The sequence below is a fragment of the Ictidomys tridecemlineatus genome, chromosome 7, assembly GCF_052094955.1.
Source record: "Ictidomys tridecemlineatus isolate mIctTri1 chromosome 7, mIctTri1.hap1, whole genome shotgun sequence".
NCBI classification, from domain to species: Eukaryota; Metazoa; Chordata; class Mammalia; order Rodentia; family Sciuridae; genus Ictidomys; species Ictidomys tridecemlineatus.
In genome coordinates this window covers 107766256-107792393 of record NC_135483.1, presented here as the reverse complement: position 1 = coordinate 107792393, position 26138 = coordinate 107766256, and the positions used below count along the sequence as shown (strand labels likewise).

The window sequence follows — 26138 nt, the reverse complement described above, 5'->3', positions numbered from 1 at the left end:
CCTTATACATAGGTTTTCTGAGAAACTGATACAGTCCTGAAACCTCCCCTGCCCCATTCTTGTGATCATGCCATAAATATTTTGAGTATCACTCAGTAACAGATGTGAGTTTATTATGAGCAGTAGGAATAGAGAAAAGGGATATTTTCAAGAGAGAAGGAGAACTTTCAGAGAGGAGAAGGATTGCCCTCCAATTTTATTGAGAGTCCCAGGAAGTTTCCAGAGTCCTGCCCAAATGTAACTTCTGACTGTTTTTAATTTAAACTTCTGACTTTTGGCAGCATAGGAACTGCAGGAAGGGTCCCTGAGAGAATGTTATGGGCTCAGAGTTTGAGTTTTAAGGATACTGAGTTCCCCAGTTTTTGTCTCAATTTCCTGCCCCCTTAATTGGTTCATTATCCTTTGAATATCCCTCACCAGGTTTTCTTTGTAAGGGTCCTGGCTATTGGGTGATGGGGGTGTGACATAGTTTGGTGATAAGGGAGAGTCCTGCAGACTTGTTCGAGGAGATAATGGTCCAGAAACAGTAGATTTATTTATTTATTCATTTACCCACCCACCCCTTGGGTACCACGAATTGAACTCAGGGGCACTCAACCACTGAGCCACATCCTCAGCCCTATTTTGTACTTTATTTAGAGACAGGGTCTCACTGAGTTGCTTAGCACCTCGCCATTGCTGAGGCTTGAGATTCTCATGTCTCATCTCTTCAGCCGCTGGGATTACAGGCTTCGGCCATCATGCCTGGTGGTAGTTTTTCTTAATTAAGACTGGGGGAATGATGCACGAATGGTGCCTCTCTACATCGTGTACAGCTAGAGAATTGAAATATTGGGCTCCACTTATGTACAATGAATTGAAATGTATTCTGCTGTCATGTACAACTAAGACAAGAAAAAAAAAAAAAGAAGACTGGGGGAAGTCCAGAGTGTTAGTGCACACCTGTAATCCCAGAAACTCTGGAGGAGGATAGAGAATTCAAAGCCAGCCTCAGCAATTTAGCCAGTCCCTGTCTCTGAATAAAATATAAAAAGGGCTGAGGATGTGTCTCAGTGGTTAAGTGCCCCTGGGTTCAATCCTCAGTAAGTTAAAAAAAAAAAAGTCTGGGGGAGGTTTTGACATACCAAGCCCCCATCTTCCAGGTGCTTACTTGTTAGGTTGTTTTTGGTTTTCAGTTGTCCCCCCAACCATTGTCTTTCCCCTGCTCACTCATTTCATTATATACTTATCACCTCTTCTTCACACTCAGTCCACCACTAAGTGCTGTTTGTTCTACCTCCAAACACAGCTCACCATCCCTATTCTATTATTCTTGCCTGAGTCACCATCAATTCTTGCCTAGTCTCCCTACCTTAATTCTTGACCTCCTTTAAATAATTTTCTATGTAGTTAATACATTTTTATTAAACATAAGTCAGAACATGTTACAGACCTATTAAAAAACTTCCAAGAGCTTTCTGTGAAACAATGTAAACATGTAAACTCTTGACATCATCTGCTAAACTGGCCAAATTTTTGGCTTCATCTCCTACCTCTCTCTCCCTTGCTCACAAACTCCAACCAAAAGTTCTTCCCTGCCTTAGTGCCTTAGTACTTTTTGCCTAGAAGGAAGGCTTCTCCCCTTCTAGCACTGAAGTCTCAGTTCAAAGTCCTCTTTATTATTATTATATTTAAATTTTTATTTTAATCAAACCCTTGTGTGGAAGGCTCACTCAATAGATTGCAGCCAGGAAGCTGCTCTGCTACATACAATCCCCCTTAAACCCAGAAGCATGTTCCCTTTAGGGCCACCACAAACATGGGTTGCATGATGGCAAGAGGGCAACCCCACTTTCCAGCTACACCCTAATCAAAGTCCTCTATAAAGAGGTTTTCCCGGGCCCTCCAATTTATTATTTTATCTCTGATCTATTTCCAAGACCCTATCACATTTCCCTGTTTTAATTTTTTTAGTGTTTACCAATAAGTGAAAATTTCCTTCTTCCTTCATTCTGTTCATTCACTGTTTTTCCTCCCTCCTACATTGATTTATGTTTCTCACCCTCAAGACTGTAACCTTCGTCAGAGAAAGAATTTTATCCTTTCTGTTTGAATTTTATCCTTTCTGTTTAATTCCATATCCCCAGTGAAGGATATGAAAAATAACCCCATGAAAAAAGGGGAATAACCTCCAGGGAGAAAAGAGGACAATGTGTGTGTAGAGGGGAGGCAAACAATGGACTTTGGGCTCTGGACTTTCAAACTTTCCCAGGAAAACTGGGTTTAGAACTTTGCAACTGTTTCCCCTGATTTGAGCTTTGAACTTGCACAACTGTTTTCCACTGACTACCCAACAGATACATTTTTGCCATTATTTAAGTCTCACTTGTTATGATTCCAATCTCACTTAAACCCTATAAAAATCAGACCCTAGTTGTAATCAATCGTCATTTTCTCCCCTGAAAATGTGCCATTCTGCTGCTTACTATAAGAAGCTTGCTGATCTATAGAGGTCTGTTCCCGGTTTTGGTTATTTCTTCTACCTAGTGCCTGTAGCATTCCTACAGTCCTGACACATTAGAAAATACTCTTGTGAATATGAAGGGACCCATTCACTATATCATATGTGATACTGAATAAAGTTACTGAGTCCCTTTTTTTTAGAAATTTATTTTATTTATTTTTATTAGCTACACATGACATTACAATGATCTTGGCAATTCATACATTTGAATCACTGGGGTATAATTTCTCATTTTTCTGATTGTACAGATTGCAGAATCACACTGGCCATAGAGTCACCTTACCGAGTCCCTTTTTATAAAACAGTCACTAAGTACTATATTCAAGTGGTTGAAATATGAAATATTTGAAAAGGAATAGACATTTCTCCCAAAGATTTGGGGATGAAAAAAACAATAACATGCTTCATGCTGTTACTATTACACAGCATGGGCCCTCTGGGAAATTGAGGCAGCACGAACCTCCCCCCCCCCCATACTTTTGGTGAGGCCAGAAAGATTTCAGATATGTTGCTCAGGAAAGGGGAAAGGGACACTCTGAAGGAAGGAAAAGGGTTCTCTCAGAGAATAAAAGGATATCAGGCCTCCTCAGCCCTCTTAGGAGAAGTTTCCAGAGTTCTAAGTCCACCTTCTGACTTTTGACTGACAGCACAGGAACTTCATGGACCACCTTCAAGAAAGGTGTGGTATTCAGAGTTGAAGTGTTTTAGGAAATTCCCCTAGGAATTGTTTTTGACCCAATTACTTGTCCCCTTAGTGGGTTTGTTATTGATCCAGTTTTTGCCTCCATTTCCTGCCTTCTTAATCAGTTTATTAGCACTTGAATAGCCCCCGTCAAGCTTTCTTGATGAGGGTCTTCTTAAATGTTTTAGTTGTGGTAGAAGGCAATGGGGTTGTGATAGGGTCTAGATACCTGGGAGGGAGTGACTTGGACATGAAACAAGTTTTACTAAAAGGAATGTAACTTTGGCAGGGGGAGTTTTAACACACCGAGTCCCATCTTCCAGGTGCTTATCTGTCAGATAAAGGTCCCTGTGGCTTTTAGTCATCCTTCATTATCTTTTCCCCAGTTTATCCGTTTGACTGACTAGCTGTCTAACATTATCTTGTTTAACCTTATTTTTCTTTTTAGGCAGATTGAAGTAACAAGCAGAGTGGTTGCTGGGCAAAATCCTAGAAAGCTACAGGAGGTTGGAGGAGAGAGAGAGGGAGAGGGAGATGGATGAACTATATAAAGTAAAAATAATGGAATGGGAAGTTTAGTAAGAATTAGATCTCTTCTTCACCCTTAAGATTGGTCAACACAAATTACATGGCAATACTTTTGATTTTCTGTACTAAGGAAAGGGAAAGGAAGTATGAATGAACCCAAAGCAAAAAGATCATTTGGAAAAATTTAATTGATTTGATTTTGAAATTCAGCCAGATTTATATGAACCACAGTTGTTCATCACCCTTACCAGGATCTTTGCAACAGCCCAGGTGGGACAATAAATAGAATGAGTAGAACAAGGATACCCTGGTATTGGCCAGCTCACTCTTCATGGCTAGCTTTATACATTTTGATCAGTATTTTAAGTTAAAAATTAGCCAAGTATGGTGAATTCCAGCTACATGGGAGGCTGGGGCAGGAGAATTTCAACTTCAAGGTGAACCTGGCAATTTAGCAAGACCCTGTATCAAAATAAAATAAAAATGTAGAAGTGTAGCTCCATGATAGAGTGAGTGCTTGCCTAGCATGTGTGGGGTCCTGAGTTCAATCCCCAGTCCTTGGGACAGGGGTATTAAAAGAACTTCTGGTAAATTTATAGACTGGAACTTTTCTCCAGAATAGATAAGTTTCATCTGGTCTGGAATCACATCTATATTCCTGCAGTTTGCTTTTCTACCTGTTTCCTATCCTGTAACCCTAAAATAAGCTGTATCCATCCTGCTACATTCAATCTAAATTCCAACTTCTATGAAGATTTACCTAACCATTTAAGACCAAAATGAATTATTTTTACTGAAATCTTTTTGACCTTCATGTTGCATTGCTCAGTAATTATTCCATGAACATGTACTTTGCTTCTTTAATTGGGCTGTAAGCTCTTTGATGGCTTGAATAACCTGTATGAACATCAGTTATTTTGTGGAGGCTAAAGCATTCCCAGCCAAATTATGGGCTAGTGAAAAGTGTTAAGAAGTGAATAAAACAGGTTATTTGGGCCCAATTTACATATCCTTGATCAAAATGAAGACCCCACCTGAGCCCTCTAAAATAAATCTGGTGTTAATCTTTCTCTGTATAAATAATTAATGACGTTTATTTTTGATCTCTTCCAAATTAATTAAAAAGGCATTGGAGGGCTGGGGATATAACTTAGTTGGCAGAGTGCTTGCCTTGCTTGCACAAGGCCCTGAGTTCAATCCCCAGCATCACAAAAAAGAAAAAAAAAGGCATTGGAAAAATAACTTCTGATGTTCATGTGAGATAATGTACTGCTTTTCAGAATGAAAGCACTTGTGAATCATTTTTGTTATGAATAATTTAGAGTATTTGGGATATTCTATTTCTAGGTTAAATAATTCAAAATAGGATTTTAGTAATGCATATGTGATACATATTTAAAAAACAAATGTGAAATATCTTCTTGAAAGTTTGTTTTTGTAGTGAATTCAGTCATTCAAATTGTTTTCTCTCAAGATCCAAAAATGCCAGGGCATTATCAGCTTTGAGTTTATCCTAAAAAAAGAAGAGAATATATTAAAGCATTATTGGTTGTTTTTAAAGTATTTTATTAAATGTCCTCATTGGGTTTTTAAATTATCAGCTCTTTCATGAGAAGAAGATCACCATTAAACAGGGACGAGAGGGGGGAGGGAAAGGGAGAGAGAAGGGAAATTGCAAGGTAAAGGAAGGAGACCTTCATTGTTATACAAAATTACATATAAGAGGAAGTGAGGGGAAAAGGGAAAAAAACAAGAGAGAGAAATGAATTACAGTAGATGGGGTAGAGACAGAAGATGGGAGGGGAGGGAAGGGGAGGGGAGGGGAGATAGTAGAGGATAGGAAAGGCAGCAGAATACAACATACACTAGTATGGCAGTATGTAAAAAAGTGGATGTGTAACCCGTGTGAATCTGCAATATGTATACGGGGTAAAAATGGGAGTTCATAATCCGCGTGAATCAAATGTATGAAATATGATATGTCAAGAGCTTTGTAATGTTTTGAACAACTAATAATAAAAAAAAATTTAAAAAAATTATCAGCTCTCCAGTAGGAGAGAAAATTATTTGCAGGTTATATAGTGAGTCTCTTACCAAAATCCTTTGACCCATGTTTTGCCCCACTATGTGAAATCTGAATCTGAAACTTAATGGATAAAGAAAATGTGATACACACACACACACACACACACACACACACACACAAATGGAATATTACTCAGCCAAAAAGAAGAATGAAATTATTGCATTTGGAGGGAGGATGCGAATAGGAAAGACTGTAGAATGAATTGGATATACCTTTCCTAAGTTTATATATAAATACACGACCAATGTAACTCCACATCATGTACAACCTCAAGAATGAGAAGTTATACTTCATGTATGTATAATATGTCAAAATACACTCTACTGTCATGTATATCTAAAAAGAACAAATTAGAATTAAAAATAAATCTGAAACTTGACTGTAGGAGTAGAGGAAAAGACTTATAAGGGGGAAAGCCTTTTTAGGGGAGTGCCCTCTTTGGAAATCCTTATTGGATCTCCAATAGGTTTGAAGGATTATTTTGAGGCAAATGCAGAGAAAATGTACAATTTAGGTCTATGGGACAAGAGGGCTTGAAAAACAGTGTTGAGAAGTAAACTAGCCATTCCCTGGCTTCTATATATTGTCCTTTTATATTGCCCTAAATAAAAGGTAGGGTCTAGCCAGGTGAGGTGGTGCAGTCCTGTAATCCCAGTGGCTCAGGAGGCTAAGGCAGGAGGGTCACGAGTTCAAAGCCAGCCTCAGCAAAAGTGAGGTGCTAAGCAACTCAGTGAAGTCCTGTCTCTAAATAAAATACAAAATAGGGCTGGAGATGTGGCTTAGTGGTCAAGTGCCCCTGAGTTCAATCCCCAGTAACCACCCCCCTTCCCCCCGCCCCCGAAAAAAGTGAGGTCTTTCAGAACAAGATAAGTTATTTTTTTTTTCAAAAATTTTTTTCTTTCTTTTTTTTAAGTTTTAGGTGGACACAATATCTTTATTTTTATGTGGTGCTGAGGATTGAGCTCAGTGCCTCATATGTGCTAGGTGAGCCTTCTACCACTTGAGCCACAACCCCAGCCTGCAACAAGATAAGTTATATAGATGAAGGATCTCAGATTGAAGTACAAATCTGTACATTTTATTTATTTATTTATTTATTTTTAATATTTATTTTTTAATTTTCGGCGGGCATAACATCTTTGTTTGTATGTGGTGCTGAGGATCGAACCCGGGCAGCACACATGCCAGGCAAGCGCGCTACCGCTTGAGCCACATCCCCAGCCCACAAATCTGTACATTTTATAAATTTCCTATGAGGAAAAGATTCTGTCATTTTTTCCTCCACCTCCTTCCTGGCCAGAGACTATCAACTCTGTAGAAAGAAATGATTGAAGGACAGCTTACTTTGTGATACCCTAATTGATTTGTATCTAGTTTGCAAAGAACAGGCATGTAGCTGAGGGTAGAAAGGGTAGAAGGAAACATGTATGACAGTTGTGTAACATCCATACCACTAATATATGGATGTCACACAGCTTTCCATATCATGATTACCTTGGGGCTCTTGAATAGCATTAATTAGAGGGTGATTTGGTATAAGGACCTCTTACTCAGATTTCTTCATTGATGCACACTTGGGCTATCTTCCTTAAAGCTACATTTTAGAAGTGACTTGCTACTTAGAGAAACCATCTCTTTATCTTTTAAAATATGCTAGTTCAAAGTATGCTTCAAAAGTGTTACCCTTTTGTGTATTCTTGAATTAGGGGATTTGGGTTACCTCTATATGCTATATCCCAAGTTATATCACTTTTGGCAAATCACTGAACAACTAAATTTTGTTTTCCTCTTCCATATCTTCTTGGTGGTACACATCTGCCTGTATACCTCTTAGTGTTGTTGAACTCATCAAATGAATTTATTTATTACACTTTAAATTTGCCTTAAACTTAAGGGTATTTACCTGCTTGTGGTTAAAAAATCAAAAGATATAAAGTAAAAACATTTTTCCACTACTGTCACTTTACTACCACTTTTTCTTCCAAGAATTATCAGTTTCTTATTTATTCTATCAGAATATTTTATGCATATTCAAGCAAATACTTTTACTTAGGTATATAGGTATTCTTTTTCATTAAATGGACAGTATAGTATCTACAAGTGGAAATATATAAATCATTTTGCATCTTGCTTTTTAAAATAATATGTTCAATACTGATTTCTAATATTTTTATGGCTGTATAGATTTTATTGTATATATTACTTATTTAACCATTCCCCTAAAGTTTATTTTCAGTATTTTATTACAGTGTTGCAATGAGTACCCTTATAAAGAATGTCATTGTGAATTTGTGATAGTATAAAATTTTTATGGAAGTTATTTTAAAACTTCAAAGCAATAAACACCAAATAATAAACTAAAAGAGGCATAAAATAATAATTATAATTCCATTAAAGTCTTAATCAGGATACTTGTAGTAATATGATTTCTGTATAATTTTGGTTAACAGTATAAAAAGTTTTTCATTTTTAAACTGTTGTTAAAAAACCCAAAAACTAAAAGAAAGAAAGAAAAAAAATCTTAGCTTTCTACTAATTAGTAGTTGTTTTTTTTTTTTTATGGTGCTGGGGATTGAACTCAGGGCCCTGTGCATGCGAGGCAAGCACTCTACCAACTGAGCTATATCCCCAACCCCTCAAGAATTAAAAAAAAAATATTTTGGTTGTAGATGGACACAGTACTTTTATTTTGTTTATTTTTATGTGATGCTGAGGATCAAACCCAGTACCTCACACATGCTAGGCAAGTGCTCCACCACTGAGCCACAATTGCAGCCCCAACAATTCAAGGTTTTACTACCTCAAGGTAAATGCCAAAGGGGATACATCTTTGTTACACAGTCTAAGGTTTCCCAGTTAATAACTGGCAACTAGCATACATCAGAATGAATTATCCACATCTGTTAATGTGCTTCAAGTCCATTCAGAAGATTTGATAAGTTATGTAAGGTAGAGAAACCTTGAGGAAACTTTTGGATTTTACATTAGAAGTCAATAAATATGCAAAAGGATTATGATTGAGACCTTTGTAAGTTTTTAAAGAGTTTATTCATCCCCTAATTTCAAATTTTGGCCATCCCTGACCCCTGGTAGTGACAGGTGGTGAAGCCCTTGGGAAGAACTTTCATTTTTAGAAGATGGAGTGGCAAGGAGATAGCAAAGAAGAGGAAATGTGAGGACACTGCATCTCATTTTAAACTCATCTTGATTCAGGAGTCTAAGGGATAGATTAGGTAGATGTATTTTAGTATTATATACCCACCTTTAAACACTGAGGAGAAAAAAATCCAGTTACTTTAGGACTCTTCTTTCTCCTTGAAACCTTGACTTTAGCTGAATAACTAGAATCATTGCAACTTTTGAGATTGGTAGATTTGTAACAGAAATATTAAAGAAAAATATTATTTCCCTTCTAATCCACTTAACATGCAAGTTTTATTATTATTATATGCTTATTTACAGTTTTCTTTCATGGCTTTATGAATTCAGTTGTAGTAGGCTGACTTTCAGCTTTTTTAATGTTCTTTTGCCCTTTAATATTTTAGCTAGGAGGGTGTCTCAGTGTTACATCTCTTGCCTTACATGCATGAAGCCCTGGATTTGACTCCCAGAACCACCAAAAGAAAAAAAATAGTAGTAGTTCTAGGAACATTAAGTTCAGTGGTTCCTCTGTTCTTTGTTATCGTGTGCCAAAGTGCTCTGAAATCAAACCCAATTGAACAGGAAAGCTCAGGAAAAGACTATGAAATGAAAGATATATACCTTTGTTTCTTCATCAAATTCTTCAATGGACTCTATTAATTTCCCAGGTTCTAGTTCACCTAGTGGAAAGGGGTAGTCAGTTCCCAAAATAACTTTATCCTGAAAAGAGAAGATGTATTTTAATTTGTAAATTTGTAAAACTTGATCGAAGATCCTCCTATAAAATATTTTGCATTTGCTTATTATAAACTCTCTTATGGTAAATTAATAAGTGTCTTTCTGATCAATAGAACGTGAAACTGATCTAAAATTTTAGATTTTTGTTGTTCAAATTTTCTTTTAACATTTTTCCAGCAGGTGTCGCTGTTAGATCTCCTAAAGTTGCAAAGCAACCTCATCCTCCTTTTTTAAATTAATTGAAATGCAGAGCACTGAAATTTAAGACATTTATATAATAAAATTTATATAATAAAATAGACACATATTTGGATAAAATTAAGGATTATATCTTTCTTTGAATGATACATTGCGATCTATCCCACAATTACTGAAAGCATACTAGAGTTGAAAAGCAAAAATGAAAAATAACTATATAAAAAGATTCTAAAAGTATGTGATCCCACTTTCTAATAGCACTTATTAGACAAGTGGGATCACATACAACTTAAAAAATTCTGCTCATCAAGGAAAAAATAATCAACAGAATGAAGAGGGAATCTACAGAACCAGAGAAAATACTTGCAAATTATACATCTGACAAAAAGTTAATATCCAGAATATACATAAAACTCTATAACTCAGTTGCAAAAAAGTATAATTGTACATTTTTATATTTTTATGTATCAATTAAAAATGAATTTAAATTTTAAATATTTTAATGTGTCTACCATAGTAATGTCTATTTCCAATTCTAGATGTTAAGTAGCAACTCTGATTGGATTTGAATAACATTTTGCCGCTGTTAATTGGAAATTGTATCTTGAATTAAATAGGTAGTTCCAAAAATTCTAATTTCTGAGGCACAGAAGTTCTGGTATTCTATTGCATAGTAGGATGACTGAAGAACATGGTAAAGGACTATATATTTCAATAAGCTTAAGGAAAGAATTTTGAATGTTTTCACCACAAAGAAATGTTAAATGTTTGAGAAGATACATTAACCTAAACCTGTTTTTTCTTTTGCTCCAACACAACCCTGGAATTATGTTGGACTCATCCTGCTTCTTCACTCCTGGCATCTGATGAGTTACTAAGCTCTTGGGATCCTACTATGATATCATTTCTTGCTTCCATCACCTTCTCTCCACTTCCCCAATTCCTCTATTAACTCAGAGTCAGACCCTTACCATCTCTTAGCTTAGCCAAGTGTGACCTCTGTAGTACTGAAACACCCTACATACATTGTATTCAAAGCACTTATTATATTGCTATGAGACAATGTCTAAAAATAATAACAATATCTATCATTCATTTTATTTTTTTTAAAGAGAGAGTGAGAGAATTTTAATATTTATTTTTTAGTATTTGGCGGACACAACATCTTTGTTTGAATGTGGTGCTGAGGATGGAACCCAGGCCACACACATGCCAGGCCACACACATGCCAGGTGAGCACGCTACCGCTTGAGCCACATCCCCAGCCCTATCTATCATTTATTGATTGCTTGGTATATACAAGGTGCTATTCTAAGCCCTTAGCATTTATTAACTCAATGAATCTTCACAACCTTCTTATGAGATGATTTTCATTATTTTCCTCATTCAATAGCTAGGGTAACAAAGATGATAATGAACTTTTCTAGAGTTGTGCAGTTAGGATGCAGTGCAGCCAGGTTTGTGCCTTCATCTCCACACTCAGCTAAGAACTGGGACAGAAACCATGTCCCTGGCTGTAAGCATGAAGCCTGGCATAGATTAGGTGTTTATTGAATTAAACTGGGATGCTACTATCATTTTCTAATTGATCTTATGATTTCAAACTCATTTACTTTAAGAAATATTAATCACTGGAGAGAATTGTGTTTTTGTTTGTTTGCAGTACTAGAGATTGAATGAGGGGTGCTTTACTACTGAGTGAAGAATGTAACTCTGACTCATGATTGTGATCAATTTGAGAGTTGCTTTAACGTGTGTGTACTGAAGGAATAAATGCTTGAATGTACAAAGAAGGGAAGTATAATTGTAAATAGGCCTGGAATATTAACAATATTTAAAATAATTTAAATATGAGCTTTTGTGAGGGCAAATGACACTTTGATTTCTACAAAAAAGATTTTCCTAGGTTTTATGAATACATTCATGTGAAATAATATGGAACAACATATAATAAAGTTCAAAAGAAAGACATTATAGACTAACAAATCTATATTTAGATTTCTGTAATCATTACTATGTGAAACCAAGCAAATACACCTGCTGACAGAAGCCCTAAAGACCCTAAGTTATGCCTACTTGCATCTGTGCCAAGAGCTGATCTCGTTCAGAATTGTCTACTTGGCATTCATTGGAAGTTCATTTGTCCTCATTTCTACCTCCTCTCACTAAAGCTGTTTACAATTCCAAAACACAACATAATTTTTGAAGGTTCCATGCTTATAGTACATTTGTCAGGTACATTAACAGGAAAGTGAAATCTACAAATTAATTTTGCTTTCCGTTCAGGAATTCCTTCCCTCCCAATATTATGGCCTTCTCAGTAATAAATACATTCTAAAAGGGGGTCTGATCTGTTTTAATGTGAGGAGAGCAAATGATTCTAAAACAGGAATGAAAATCACTCCTTTGCAATTCATCCTCCTGATTAAGATATGTCTCTGTCCCCCCTCCCCAACTTGATTTTGGATGCTTACTGCAGAACATCAAATTCATAGTTTGGCAACACTTAATTATTATTTAGCAGTTATTACAATTCCTCTAAATAGGAGTTTAATTATCCACTTGTGATTATCTGATCAATGAATTTTTTAAATTGATGATTTCTGGCAAACATTTGACCATTTCAAGCTTGCTAGTAATTTCATTTTCTAGTTTGTTAGTAACTTCATAGGGGAGAGGGAAGAAGATATAAAAGGACTGGAAATGAAATTCTTGTTAATTGTGTTTCTTGTTCTGTGGGAGAAGATAGCAGCAAAGAGGAGATTGCTCAAGAGCTGTATGGTCCTGTAGAATGAAGGCCACACACTTCTGTGCTTAATATCAGTCTCTACTTAATATATTCTTAATAAATAATCGGGTTAAAAATACTCTTTCTAGTGCTGTATCTATCATCTATTATCTCATGCAAATTGATTTTGTTTTAGATGAATTACATGAAGGATTCTGGGTTAAGAAAACATACAATATAGCCTTAGATGACTGTTGCTCCCGTTTTCATGGGCCTGGGCTCCCTGGGATACTCAAGATTCTCATGAAATCTCAGGTTCTCAAGTCACAGACCTGATCCTAGTCTCTCCAAAGCTGAACTTTCTTATCTTCTTGACTGTGATCCAATATTCTATTCCTTTCGGATCCTCCATGACATGAACCAATTTTTAAAATGTACATGTTCTAATGTGCTAATCTATCACTTCCCAATATCTACATTTTGGTAGGCCCTTTGAAAGATTCTACTAAAAACAAAGGAATAATTCTAATGATGGGAATTTTAGGTACCAAGCTGCAACTCTTCTGGGATCCTCAAATTATACTTCTAGACAGGTGCTGGGTCTAGCCAAAATTATGACATAATCATCATGAGTACATGAGTGACCTCTAAAAATCTGTCATTCATACACACACACACACACACACACACACACAATCATAAAAAAATATACTTTAGGGGCTGGGGTTGTGGCTCAGTGATAGAGTGCTTGCCTAGCATTTGTGAGGCACTGGGTTCACTCCTTAGCAGTACATATAAGTAAATAAATAAAATAAAGATAAGAAAATATACTTTGGGGATGAGATTGTAGCTCAGTCGAAGAGCACTTGCCTAGCATGTGCGAGGTCCTGGGTTTGATCCTCAGCACCACATAAAAAAATAAATAAATAAATAAAATAAAGTTATTGTATCCAACTACAACTAAAAAATAAATATAAAAAAGAAAATATACTTTATATATATTTCTGTTTATAGATATTAAAATGATTGTTTTTACAATATATAATATATATTTAGTTTTGTAATATAGTTTAACAGTGTGACTTATCAAAATAACACCTGTACATAGTTAAGCAAATATTACTAAAATATATTATCAAAAACAGTCCAGTGCCACTTTTTTAACTCTTATCCTTTAAAGTAGCCACTTTCACCTTTTTAATTTACGTCTTCCAATAACTACATTCATATTCCCTGATAATATGCTTATCATTTCTTGATTCATTAGCTTTGAAGAATATTTACTGATTTCCCATTATGGTCATTGGGAATCTCTTCCTTATACTCAACTTCTCTATTTTCTTGATTGAATTATAATTGTAAATAAAGCCAATATTTAGTACTTATACATGTATGATGATAAGTATAGTGCTGATCGTTCAATGCTGAGTCGAATAATGTACAATGATTATCTGCCCCCATACAGATTTTTGTTTACTTGGAGTTACTTCCTTTTCTTTCATTGGTTTAATTTTCTATGTATGTACTGTTTTTTTGTTCCTAACACACCAACGGATCTATTTAATATTTGGAAATAATCATTTCTACCTCTCAAATGCATTAAATAATCCATCAGTTTCATTTTTTTTTCCTTCCTGGGGACCTCATTCCTCAGGAACCTGTTTTCTTGTTGCAATCTGGATAGGTTACTCTCTTGCCCATATATACTGCTAGGACTTTTCCTAGCTATTCTTGATTTGGAGTTTGTTTTTGGAGCTTACACACACAGAGACACACACACACACACATACACACACACGTGGGTGTATATATATATATATATATATATATATATATATATATATATATATCTTCTATGTCCTGAATTGACCAGCCTGTGATGTCACATAAAATGAGGCTACATTTACTTTTTAAAATTTTTTTTTTTGTTGTAGATGGATACAATATTTCTTGATTTTTTAATATGGTGCTGAGGATTGAACCCACTGCTTCACATGTGCTAGACAAGCGCTTTACCACTGAGTGACGTCAGCCCCAAGGATATGTTTACTTTTGTCCAAATTTTAGTAGTTCAAGCATTCAAAATTTTAATGCAAAATCTCAGTATAATTATATTTGCAAAATGCCTTACGAGTTTTACTAGGAGTACTACTAGAGATGTACTCCCATATGGCTCCCTGGCTATCGTGTATTGCACTCAGTACTGTTTGAGATGCTAATGGTATTCCTCACTTCTGATGGTATTTCTCAGAAGATGGGCTTTGTATGTGCTAAGGGTATTTTCTTCTAATGTTTTCATTTCCAAGAATGCTAGGCTTGAAGGGATATCATGAGAATGGAACTTTCCCCAATTTCCCACCACTTTCCCTATTCCCCTCCTTCATTGCTGCAAGTCTAGGGCCCAGAAAGTCTCTTTCAGCTTCTCTTCCATGTGGTTTCCTGTTTACATACTTCCCTGTCAACCTCCATCCAAACTGAAAAAGAATCAATAATCACCATCAACTGCTGGCTCCAGGGACAACACAGAAGCTAGATAACTCAGAGGCACAGTTCAACTATGTACAGTAGTAACCCTTACCTGGTATTTTGCTTTCCATGGTTCAGTTACCCTGGTTATTTACACTAAAGTAAAGTTCCATATTACTTTAGTAATGGAAAATTACAGAAATAAACAGTTCATACGTTTGAAATTATATGTCATAATGAGTTGAATTATAAAATCTTGCACTGTCCCACTTTGTTCAGTCCAAATGAATTATCCCTTTGTCCAGAGTATCCAGGCTGTTTGGACTACTCGTAATAGTCACTTGGTAACCATCCTGTTATCAGACTTACTGCTGTAATATCTCAGTGCTTATATATAGGATTTGCTACTATCTTGGTTTCAGACATTCATTGTAGGTATTGGAATGTATCCCCTTGGATAAGGAGGGATTAATATAATTTATTCCCAAACTAGAATTTTTAACATTCATATTTTAGTGATTTTCTTAAACTAGAGAAAGAGCATTAAAGTAGATGAAGTATCTATTCCAGAGATAGAACACTACTTGCAACTTTCTCTTTTTTCTAGAGAGCAAGATTTTTTTAAAAATAATTTTTTAGTTATAAGTGGACACAATACCTTTGTTTTATTTACTTATTTTTATGTGGTGCTGAGGATTAAACCCAGTGCCTCACATGTGCTAGGCAAGTGTTCTACCACTGATCTACAACCCCAACCCCAAGAGCAAGGTTTTTAAAGATTTAGATTTCAATTCAAGTACCATATTACAAATATTTCAGTATGTCCATGTACTTTTAAGAAAGTCCCCCAATTTTTTTCCATGGATAGCTGTAAGTAATAAAATCGAACTGAAATAATGGCTAGTTGGTCCTATGTATCCTTGGGTCCTATATTCTTGGATTCAACCAAGCATAGATTGAAAATATTTTGGAAAAAAAATTGCTTCTGCCCTGAACATGTACAGACTTTCCCCATTGTCACTATTCCTTCAACAGTACAGTGTAACAACTATTTACTATACTAGTAAAGTATAACTATGCTGTTTACTTAGTATTTTCATTGTATTAGATATTATAAGTCATCTAGAGATGAGTTGAAAATATATAGGAAGATGTGTGTAGGAAATATGCAAACACTAAGCCATTTTATATAAGAGACTTGAACATCTGAGAATTTTGGTAACTCTGGTGATCCTGGAACCAATTCCTTTTGGATATCAAGGGACAACTATACTAAATAGTTAATTTTTAAAAAAATGAATTCACATTGGCCTTTACTTAACTTGCCAAGTAACTGGTTACAGATTTGTGCTCTGCATATACCATCTAAATAGCAAACCTAGCTTACCTTTCCCATGACATCTACTAACAGCTTGAGGGACCGAGGATCATGAACCAAGGAATCTGTGTAAAAGGAGCCTAGATATTTCCTCGGGTCAATTGGATTGTCCAGGGCACACAGATCTGGACGCATGTTGAATCCGTGGGAAATTCTTCCCACTGTGAAAGGGAAAGCACCACCTGCAAGTAAAATTCATTACTGAGCAGCTAGCGTTGATTAAAAAGGATTCCTTTTGCTGGGTGCAGTGGCGCACACCTGTAAATCCCAGTGACTTCAGAGGCTAAAGCAGGAGGATCGCAAATTCAACGCCAGCCTCAGGAACTTGGTGAGGCCCTAAGCAACTTAGTAAGACTCTGTCTCAAAATAAACAAACAAACAAACAAACAAACAAACAAATAAAGGAATGGGCATGTAGCGCAGTGGTAAAGCACCTTTGGGTTCAGTCCCCAGTATTTTTGAAAAGAATTCCTTTAAATCCTGATGTTCTAAGGAGAAGTTTCCATAGCCCAGCTGATCAGGTATTTATAAAGGACCTGCTGGGTTCCAAATGCTGGAAGATGACTTGGGAAAAATGGCATGAATATATCCAGAAATCCAAATTTCTGAGGAATTTGTGCCAAAGAGAGTAGACAAGTATGTAAAGATATAAGCTTTTCAAATTTAATGTGGTTATCATAGCAAAATATTGAGATGACCTAGCAGTTGAGTGATATCAAAATCATGGTGGCATATTAGGGACTGGAGAGCTCATAGTCTGAATAGAGGGATTTATTTATTTTTAAGAATATTTTATTAGTGTATTATATTTATACATAATAGTGGGGTTCATTTTGACATAATCATACATGCATGGAATATAATTTGCTCCATTTCAGTCTCCAGTGCTTCTTCTTTCCCTCTGCTCCTCCTTCTCCATTCCCCTTCCTCCACTCTATTGGTTTCCCTTCTATTTATTATTTTTTAGATTGGTGCTTTATAGATATACATAAAGGTGGAACTCACTGTGGCATATTCATATATGTACACAATATACTTTTGTCAAATTCATTCCACTTTTCCTATTCCTCCTCTCTCCCACTCAATCTCCTTCCTCTACTCCACTGATCTTCCCTCTGTTTTCATGGGCTCTGCCCCTGCTTTTCCCCTTACTTTGCTTGACTAGAGGGATTTAAATAAAAAACAAAATAAAATGAAAACCGTGCCAACCAAACTAAATTTGCTTACAGAAATGGAATTTGGTCCCCATACATCATATGACTAGAAAAGTGACTGGAAGGATGTTATGAATGGAAGTGTAACCCTCCAGGATTCCTGTGTTAAGGTTCTAACCTCCAATGTGAGTATATTTGGAGGAGACAGGACTTTAAGGAGGTAATTAAGGTTACATGAGGTCAGAGGGTGGGGCCCTTGATCCAGTAGGACTGATGTCCTTGTAGGAAAAGGAAGAAATATTAGAACTCTCCAATCTCCCGACTCTAATCCCTGACCCATGCATGCACAGGAAAAGGGTCATATGAGAACACTATGGAAAGGTAGCCATTTGTAACCAGGAAAAAAACTCTCACTAGACACCAACCCTGCTGACTCCTTGATCTTGGACTTTCAGTTTTTAGAACTGTGAGAAAATAAATGTCTGTTGATTAAGCCACCCCATATATGGCATTTCATTATGACAACCTGAGCTGAGTAATGCAAACATGGTCTTACCTCCATGTGCAAAGCACACTTTCAGTTTAGGAAACTTCTCAAACACCCCACCCATGATCATGGAGCAAACAGCCATGGTGGTCTCTGCTGGCATTCCTGAAAGAGGAAATAGTCACAAAGTTTATGCTTGTCACCTTGAGCAGGAAGAAGCTTGGTAATATTAATGGCTGAGGAATAGTAGCAAATAGCCAGGGAATTGTCAGTCCCAAAGAAAGTTAGGGTCCTTGAGCCCCAGCATGATTTAGCTGTATACATGCCATTGCTTTGGCAAGAAGAATCATCTGAAGCTTCCTATTTACCCATTACAGAGAGAGTTGTCTAGTGGCTAGCGCTGTTGAGGACCTAGGTCTTGTCCTGATTCTCCTGACTTCACTTTTGGATGGAGTAGGGCAAGCAGAGTGAGTGTAAGGAGTCTGGGCTGAATGCTAGCTCCTGCAATTTTCTGCCTCCTGGTCTGTGATAAGCTACTTAATATTACTGGATCTGTGCTTCTTACCTGTAAAAATGAAGACCTTGCTGCCTATCTTGCAAGGCTTTTATGGAATTTTGCAAGTATGATGTCAGCAAAGTTCCTGGATAGAATGTCACATTCTATCATTGTGCTCAGCAAAAATTAGTTACCTCTCTGTGTCTTAATTTCCTCATCTGTAAAATGAGGATCATAATGGCTAGTTCTTGCCATAGGCTGTTTTGAGGATTCAGCAGATAGCTCCTGGCATTCAGTTATTGCTCAATATTAACTATTATTGCTATTTCTGCCAAATCTTTGCTGCTTTTGGAGCTAAGGTTGAAAATCACAGGATTAACATAAGTTGTTTCAAGTGCTTTGTGCTCCTAGAAGAAACAGCTGATCCATGTCTTATGCCTTCATCCCCAAGGAGCCAGTTTAGGCTACATTGCCAGATGACTGCTTTTCCAGCTGTGATTCAAAGATATCTGAATGCTGTACAGCTGTGCCCTGCACCTTCTGAGGAAGCCTGACTTTGGGCTGCCGACTGAAGCTTCCCTGGATGCTCATTCTGCCCATTGATACACCACAGGCAGAGATACTTCTAGCTCCCTGGCCTCCTGGGAATTTTGGAAAAATGATGGATTCATATCCATCTTGAATTGAGCTAAAGGCAGAGCTTACTGAAAGCTGGGGAATGGACAGCATTATTTCTTTCTGGTCCTGTGATTCTGCTTTCCATTAATTACTTCAACCACAGCCTCATAAGACATCCTTCATTGAGGAGCTAAAGTTACATTTACAATGTGAATTTGATTGTAATCCTTCCCTGCTGGAAATTGTACAATGCACTAACATCATTTTTGTATTCACAATAACTTTCTTGAAATTGACCTGTTTGCATGTTTATTATTGGTGTAGTTGTTTAAAATAATTTTTTTCCTCAAGCCAGAATATAAGCTCCATGAGGACAGAGGTTTTGTTCAGATGTATATCCCAAGTGCCTAGTACAAAGCTTGATATTTTTGAGGAGATCTATACACACACACACACACACATATACACACACATGTGTGTTACATAAATGAATGATGAAATGACTATATGCAAATAATGTTTTTCATGTGGAAAGTTGCAATATTAGTAAGTTTGTTGGACTTGTCAAAAGTTTGTGAATCGGGATGAGATTATCTTGGAAGCTGGACAGAACTGACTGAGCCTCTTAGGTTATCTCTTCTTCTTGTTATTCAAAAAATTGGTAGGGGTGGGTAGGAAGCTATCTTATTTAAATACTTTAGTTTCCACCAGCAATCACAGGAGTATATAAAGTGTAAGAGCAGAAAGATAACTTTAAAGGAATCCAGATAAGTTTTGTTATTTTATAGATGAGGAAATAGGGCCCAAGGTGATGAAGTGATTTGCCTCAGATTATACAGTGAAATAGAAATTAAGCTGCAACAGAAATTCTGGTTTTGACTTCCAATATATTGTTTTTCATTTAACTCTTCATGGTGGTTGCCATTTGATTACTTCATAATTAATAATTATACTAATTAGACTGGAGAGGCTGGAGAGAGAGAATGGATAATCCCCCTCTAATAAAGTCCAACACTTTTCACTGGGTCTTTGATTAGCTGCACTTTTCACTTGTAGCTCCAGAGTTTTACATCTATTCTCCATCTTTCCTTCCTATTGGGACCAATACTAAGAGATTGGATAGGACAAAGGGAGGCTTCTTCTTTTTCTGTTTCCCTCACTTTCATGTGGAACCTTGAATAACTGGTACAGGGGGAATAAAAAAGAGCAGAAGAGAGAGCAAATAACAGGGTCATCATGGGGAATACAGGTCTTCTATAATCTAAGGTTTCAGATCCTTGTGTGGAAGAAGTTAACTTTCTACTTATAATTCCAGGCCCTCATTTATAACAGCTGATGCTGTTAATTGTGCAATCAAACAGATATGTGCAAATTCCATTTTCTCTCATTAACTGTGTGATGTAGACAAATTACCTAACCACCCCAAGACTTAGTTTCTCCATCTGTAAAGTGGATATTATAATATCAACCTTGTAGAGTAAATATGTTATTTATTTAGGATGTGACTTATTTATGATCATACTAGATATGATTAAAATCAAACAGTAATATATACAGCACTTATTTGCTCAATAAATGGCAGTTGCTATTATATTCAATCATGTTAATTATTCATATTTTCTCTCTTGACAAGAGGGTTTCAGAGATGACTGGAAAAACGCAAGGTTTGGTGTCTGTTCCAGACCCCAAGCTGACACAAACCTACGAGCCAAGGAAGCCAATATTTAGCCATCCGTCCATCCATCTGCATGTCCCAAGGGTGCACAAACAGGGAGCAGTTCAGCCGTTCAGCTGCCTTCAAAGAAGCAATGAGAAAGAGAGAGGTTATTTGAAGGAGCCAGCAAATACAAGGTACTGTTTTAGGGAAACTGCTTATCTGAATAAATAAACTAAAATATTGTTGAAATTGTTTCTTGATCTATATAATCGAATCATTGATAAACTCTGCTCCTGTTTGGGAAATAAAAAGGACTTTCAGAATTGAAAAAGGGAATTGGTGGATTTACCATTGAGGTTGATGCATTTAACATATTGTTTGGCAGAACAAGTCACAGGAAATAGCCATCACTCACAAATGTTCTCTGGGGGCAAAATGTCTAGGAACTAATAATCCCACACCTCCAATGTGGGGGCACATTTCCCTGCTGGTCCTCTCTTTGGGAAAGACAGTAGAGATGTGATATTCTTGAAGTCAGGGCAGGAATGCTCCTTTCTTTTTTTCCACTTGGAAACCTGAGGCTATAGAAAATGAGACAATGATGGTTGGAGACCAGTGTTTCAGGGCTGGGCTGACTATGAACTACTGAGCCATTCAGAACGCACAGTGGGTGGTAACTTCTGGAGTCCATAGGCACTCAAACAGTCCCCAGAGCCCAGATGAATCCCTGAACAGTCTGCTGTGAATGAGATCACCTCACCTGAGCTTGGCAGGTTTTAAGATAAATGTCATGGACAAACCTGCTCCAGGGACTTCTGGGAAATGGAAACACGATCTGGATAGAATGACCTTTATTCAACAGAATGTTTAATTAAGATAAGTTCCCTCAACAAGCATTGAATATTAGTGCTTACTAAGGTTCAAAACACATTTTCCTTAGAACATTTTTTTTTCGAATGTATTGGGGTGCTGGAGTGACTCATCCTATCTTCATACATAAATATTTGTGCTAACTGGGCTGATGCAATGTGACTTGTGTACATAAGCATTTTAAAAATGGAAAAACAGTTTTGGACAAAAGGGAATTCTGGAAATGGCTGACGAAGGATAAATTGAAGAAGATTTCTAACTCAACAGATTCTAGGGAGCAGAGAAATCAAGCCTTTTGAAGGGAGAGAAGCTAATTGATTTCTGATAATGTATGCAGTTTGGAAAGAGAATAACATCTTCTTGGGGACAGTTTGGGTTTGGCAAAGGCACATCTCAGAAGTATTTGAGTCCTCATTAGATGACACTTTAATCTATGTGCCTATGATGGTTTACTTCAATTCAATTTAAATCAATATTTAAAAGATCTCCTTATGTACATAAGGCATTGTATCTCTACATAAAGTCACTTATACTCTCAAAATCACAGCTAACATTCACTGAGAACTTACCATGTGCTGAAGTTGTTATAAGAATTTGACAATTATAGACTAATTTAATCCTTTATGAGATAAACACTCTTATTCCCCCTCATTTTACAAAGAAGAAAATTGAGGTAGATAGAGTCTAAGTAACTTACTCAGTATTCCTGGCAGAAAAATGGTAGAGCCAGGCAATCTAGTACTACCATTTCATCTGCCTTGTAGCAGTAACAATGTCATTTTTGTGCCTAAAAACTGACTTGAGCATGTGTAATTTGGTTTACTCACTAGCAATGGAGATCTTGGAGATTAAGGGGATAGTTAGATGCTCTGGAGCACCAGGCTTACTTTAAAATGACCAAGCCAATTTGGCTCTCAGAAATTCCTCATTTGTTTGAGCAGGTTACTGACGCAAACTAGAGAGCAGTGAGGCAGGCAAGCCTTGCTAACCAAACAAATGTGCTGTCAACCCCAGGACATTACAAGTCCACTGGGGTCAGGATGTGCTCCTGAATCCTTCAGAGACTGGCAGCCCCTAATATAGTTAGAATGATTGATGAGATAGTCACACAAATGAAAATATCTATGTGGACTCCAATTGGCTGCTGTTACTTTCTAAGCCGCTTATTAATTCATATATTTGATTCTAATGAATAATAAAATGACTTGCAACTGAAGTTTCACTCACACTGTGCTGAAACAACTTGGATGCACAAGTAAATAAATCATTTTTCAAAGCTCATTAAGGTTTCCAGGAAACATCACTGTATCAACTATGCCACTGCAGCCAATAAGCTTCCTGGAGTTCAATATTTAGAGGAACCTGAAATGTTTCAGGTCATCAGGAGGCAATTTAACAGGTAATCCCCCAACTGGTGAGCAGTTACCATAGATATTTTTGCATGTAATTAGAGCTCAATAAATATTAAATGAATAAAAAATGAATAAATGATAGTGAGTAGGGTGCCTGGTGAGTCCATAAATGTCTATTTAATACATTATTAAAGATTTTGCACTTACAATGAAAAGATTACAAAGTGAATCAGTCATTGTAATTCTAGGAGGGAAGTAAGGAATTTAGAAATGCAATTGAGTAAAGAATCATGCATCTTGAATTCTGATATTGAGTATAGCAGGTTTAGTTACAGAAGAAACAGAAAGAAGAAGAGGAGGGCTGGTAATAGAATTGTGAAGTGATACATGTTTGAAGTTGGGTTCTTCAAAAATGGATGGCACTGAATATTTGAAAATTATTGTATTTTGAAGTATTTTAAATATAGAAAGCAGGGCTGGGGATGTGGCTCAAGCGGTAGCGCGCTCGCCTGGCATGCGTGCGGCCTGGGTTCGATCCTCAGCACCATACAAAGATGTTGTGTCCGCTGAGAACTAAAAAATAAATATTAAAAAATTCTCTCTCTCTCGCTCTCTCCCTCTCTCACTCTCTCTTTAAAAAAATATAGAAAGCGTAAACAATAGTTCAACAAACATTGATATTCTCACCATCTAATTTCATCAAATGTTAACAATTTCATGGCATACTTTTTCACTATGGATTTTTACTATACATTTTCAAAATATGTGATTTTATAAGTTTCTTAATAGATTAGACACAGAAAAAGCATTTGACAAAATATAACACCCCTTCATGTTCAAAACACTAGAAAAATTAGGGATAACAGGAACATATCTCAACATCATAAAAGATATCTATGCTAAGCCCCATGATGGCCAACATCATTCTAAATGGAGAAAAATTGAAAGCATTCCCTCTAAAAACTGGAACAAGACAAAGGATGCCCTCTTTCATCACTTCTATTTAATATAGTTCTTGAAACACTGGCCAGAGCAATTAGATGAAAGAAATGAAAGGGATACACATAGGAAAAGAAGAACTCAAATTGGCACTATTTGGTGATGATATGATTCTATAACTAGAAGACCCTAAAAGTTCCACCAGAAAAATTCTAGAACTATTAAATTAATTCAGCAAAGTAGCAGGATATAAAATCAACACCTATAAATCAAAGGCATTTCTCTATATCAGTGACAAATCCTGTGAAAGGGAAATGAGGAAAACTACCCCATTTACAATAGACTCTTCCCCCCTCAAATACTTGGGATTCAACTTAGTGAAAGAGGTGAAAAAGATCTATATAATGAAAATTACAGAACCTTAAAGAAAGAAGTCAAAATATTATCAAAATGTCCATACTTCCAAAATCACTGTACAGATTTAATGCAATTCCAATCAAAATCCCTATGATATTCCTCATAGAAATAGAAAAAGCAGTCATGAAATTCATCTGGAAAAATAAGAGACCCAGAATAGCGAAAGCAATCTTTAGCAGGAAGAGTGAAACAGGTGGCATCACTATACTAGACCTTAAATATACTATACAGCAATTGTAACAAAAACAGCATGGGATTGGTACCAAAACAGACTGGTAGACCAATGGTACCAAATAGAGGACGCAGAGTCTAACCTACAAAATTTCAATTATCTAATATTAGACAAAGTTGTCAAAAACATGCATTGGAGAAAAGGTAGCCTCTTCAACAAATGGTGGTGGGAAAACTGGAAATCCATATGCAACAAAATGAAATTAAACTCCTATCTCTTTCCATGCACAAAACTTAACTCAAAATGGATCAAAGACCTAGGAATAAAACCAGAGACCCTACATCTAATAGAAGAAAAAGGAGGCCCTAATGTCCATCTTGTGGGATGGAGATTAACTTCCTTAATAAGACTTCTTTGGCACAAGAATTAAAATCAAGAATCAATAAATGGTATGCAGCCAATATGGAAAGCAGTATGGAGATTTCTTGGAAAACTGGGAATGGAGCCACCATTTGACCAAGGTATCCCTCTCCTCAGTCTATTCCCAAAGGACTTAAAAACAGCATACTACAGGGACACAGCCACATCAATGTTTATAGCAGCACAATCACAATAGCTAAACTATGGAACCAACCTAGATTCCCTTCAATAGATGAATGGATTTTAAAATGTGGTATATATACACAATGGAATATTACTCAGCAATTAAAGAGAATAAAATCATGGAATTTGCAGGTAAATGGATGGAGTTGGAGAAGATAATGCTAAGTGAAATTAGCCAATCCCCCAAAACCAAATGCTTAATGTTTTCTCTGATATAAGGAGGATGATTCATAGTGGGTAGGGAGGGGGAGCATGGGAGGAATAAACGAACTCTAGATAGGGCAGAGGGATGGGAAGAGAAGGGAGGGGCCATGGGGTTAGAAATGATGGTGGAATGTAATGGACATTATTATTCAAAGTACAATGTATGAAAACATGAATTGGTGTGAATATACTTTGTATACAACTAGAGATATGAAAAATTGTGCTCTATATGTGTAATAAGAATTGTAATGCATTCTGCTATCATAAATAAATAAAAAATAATTTCAAAAGTTTCTTAATTGAGGTCAGGTTAAATAAATAAAAATAAATTCATATATTAGAATATTCTGCAGTTAAAAATCACACATTAAGATAAATTTCATTTAGTTTGGAAGTTCTCAATTAGCATTTGAAAACACAAGTGTAAAAAAATGTCAATTTTGTTAAAGTATGGATATATGAAGTTTTTTCTTTTTGTACCAAGGATTCAACTCAGGGGCACTTAACCACTAAGCCATACCCCAGCCCTTTTTTGCATTTTATTTAAAGAAAGGGTCTCAGTTAGTTGCTTAGGGCCTTGCTAAGTTGCTGAGGTTGGCTTAGGATATATGCAGTTTTAAAAAAACAAAATGTACTACAACGGTTGTTACTTTGAGTTGCAGGATTAAGGGTGACTTTTTATTTATTTATATTTTTCTGTATTTTCCATAGTTTCTTCAAA

The 26138-nt window shown here is 36.3% G+C and overlaps 1 protein-coding gene across 4 annotated transcripts in view; it reads right to left on the bottom strand.

Annotated features, from left to right (window-relative positions):
* Positions 1-2633: 2633 nt before the first annotated feature.
* Positions 2634-26138, bottom strand: part of Acmsd (aminocarboxymuconate semialdehyde decarboxylase) — a 49009-nt gene continuing 25504 nt past the window's right edge. For 3 of the 4 annotated variants that reach the window (XM_078017299.1, XM_078017297.1, XM_078017298.1), the window contains 5 exons: positions 20905-20998; positions 18159-18254; positions 16458-16630; positions 9562-9660; positions 2634-3171 (listed from right to left, as the gene is read on the bottom strand). In XM_078017299.1, coding sequence (XP_077873425.1) covers positions 3016-3171; positions 9562-9660; positions 16458-16630; positions 18159-18254; positions 20905-20998 — 618 coding nt within the window. In that variant the 3' untranslated portion in view covers positions 2634-3015. Of the gene's footprint in view, positions 3172-3883; positions 5227-9561; positions 9661-16457; positions 16631-18158; positions 18255-20904; positions 20999-26138 lie in introns of those variants that run through there. The other variant, XM_005315856.3, reaches the window with a different exon arrangement.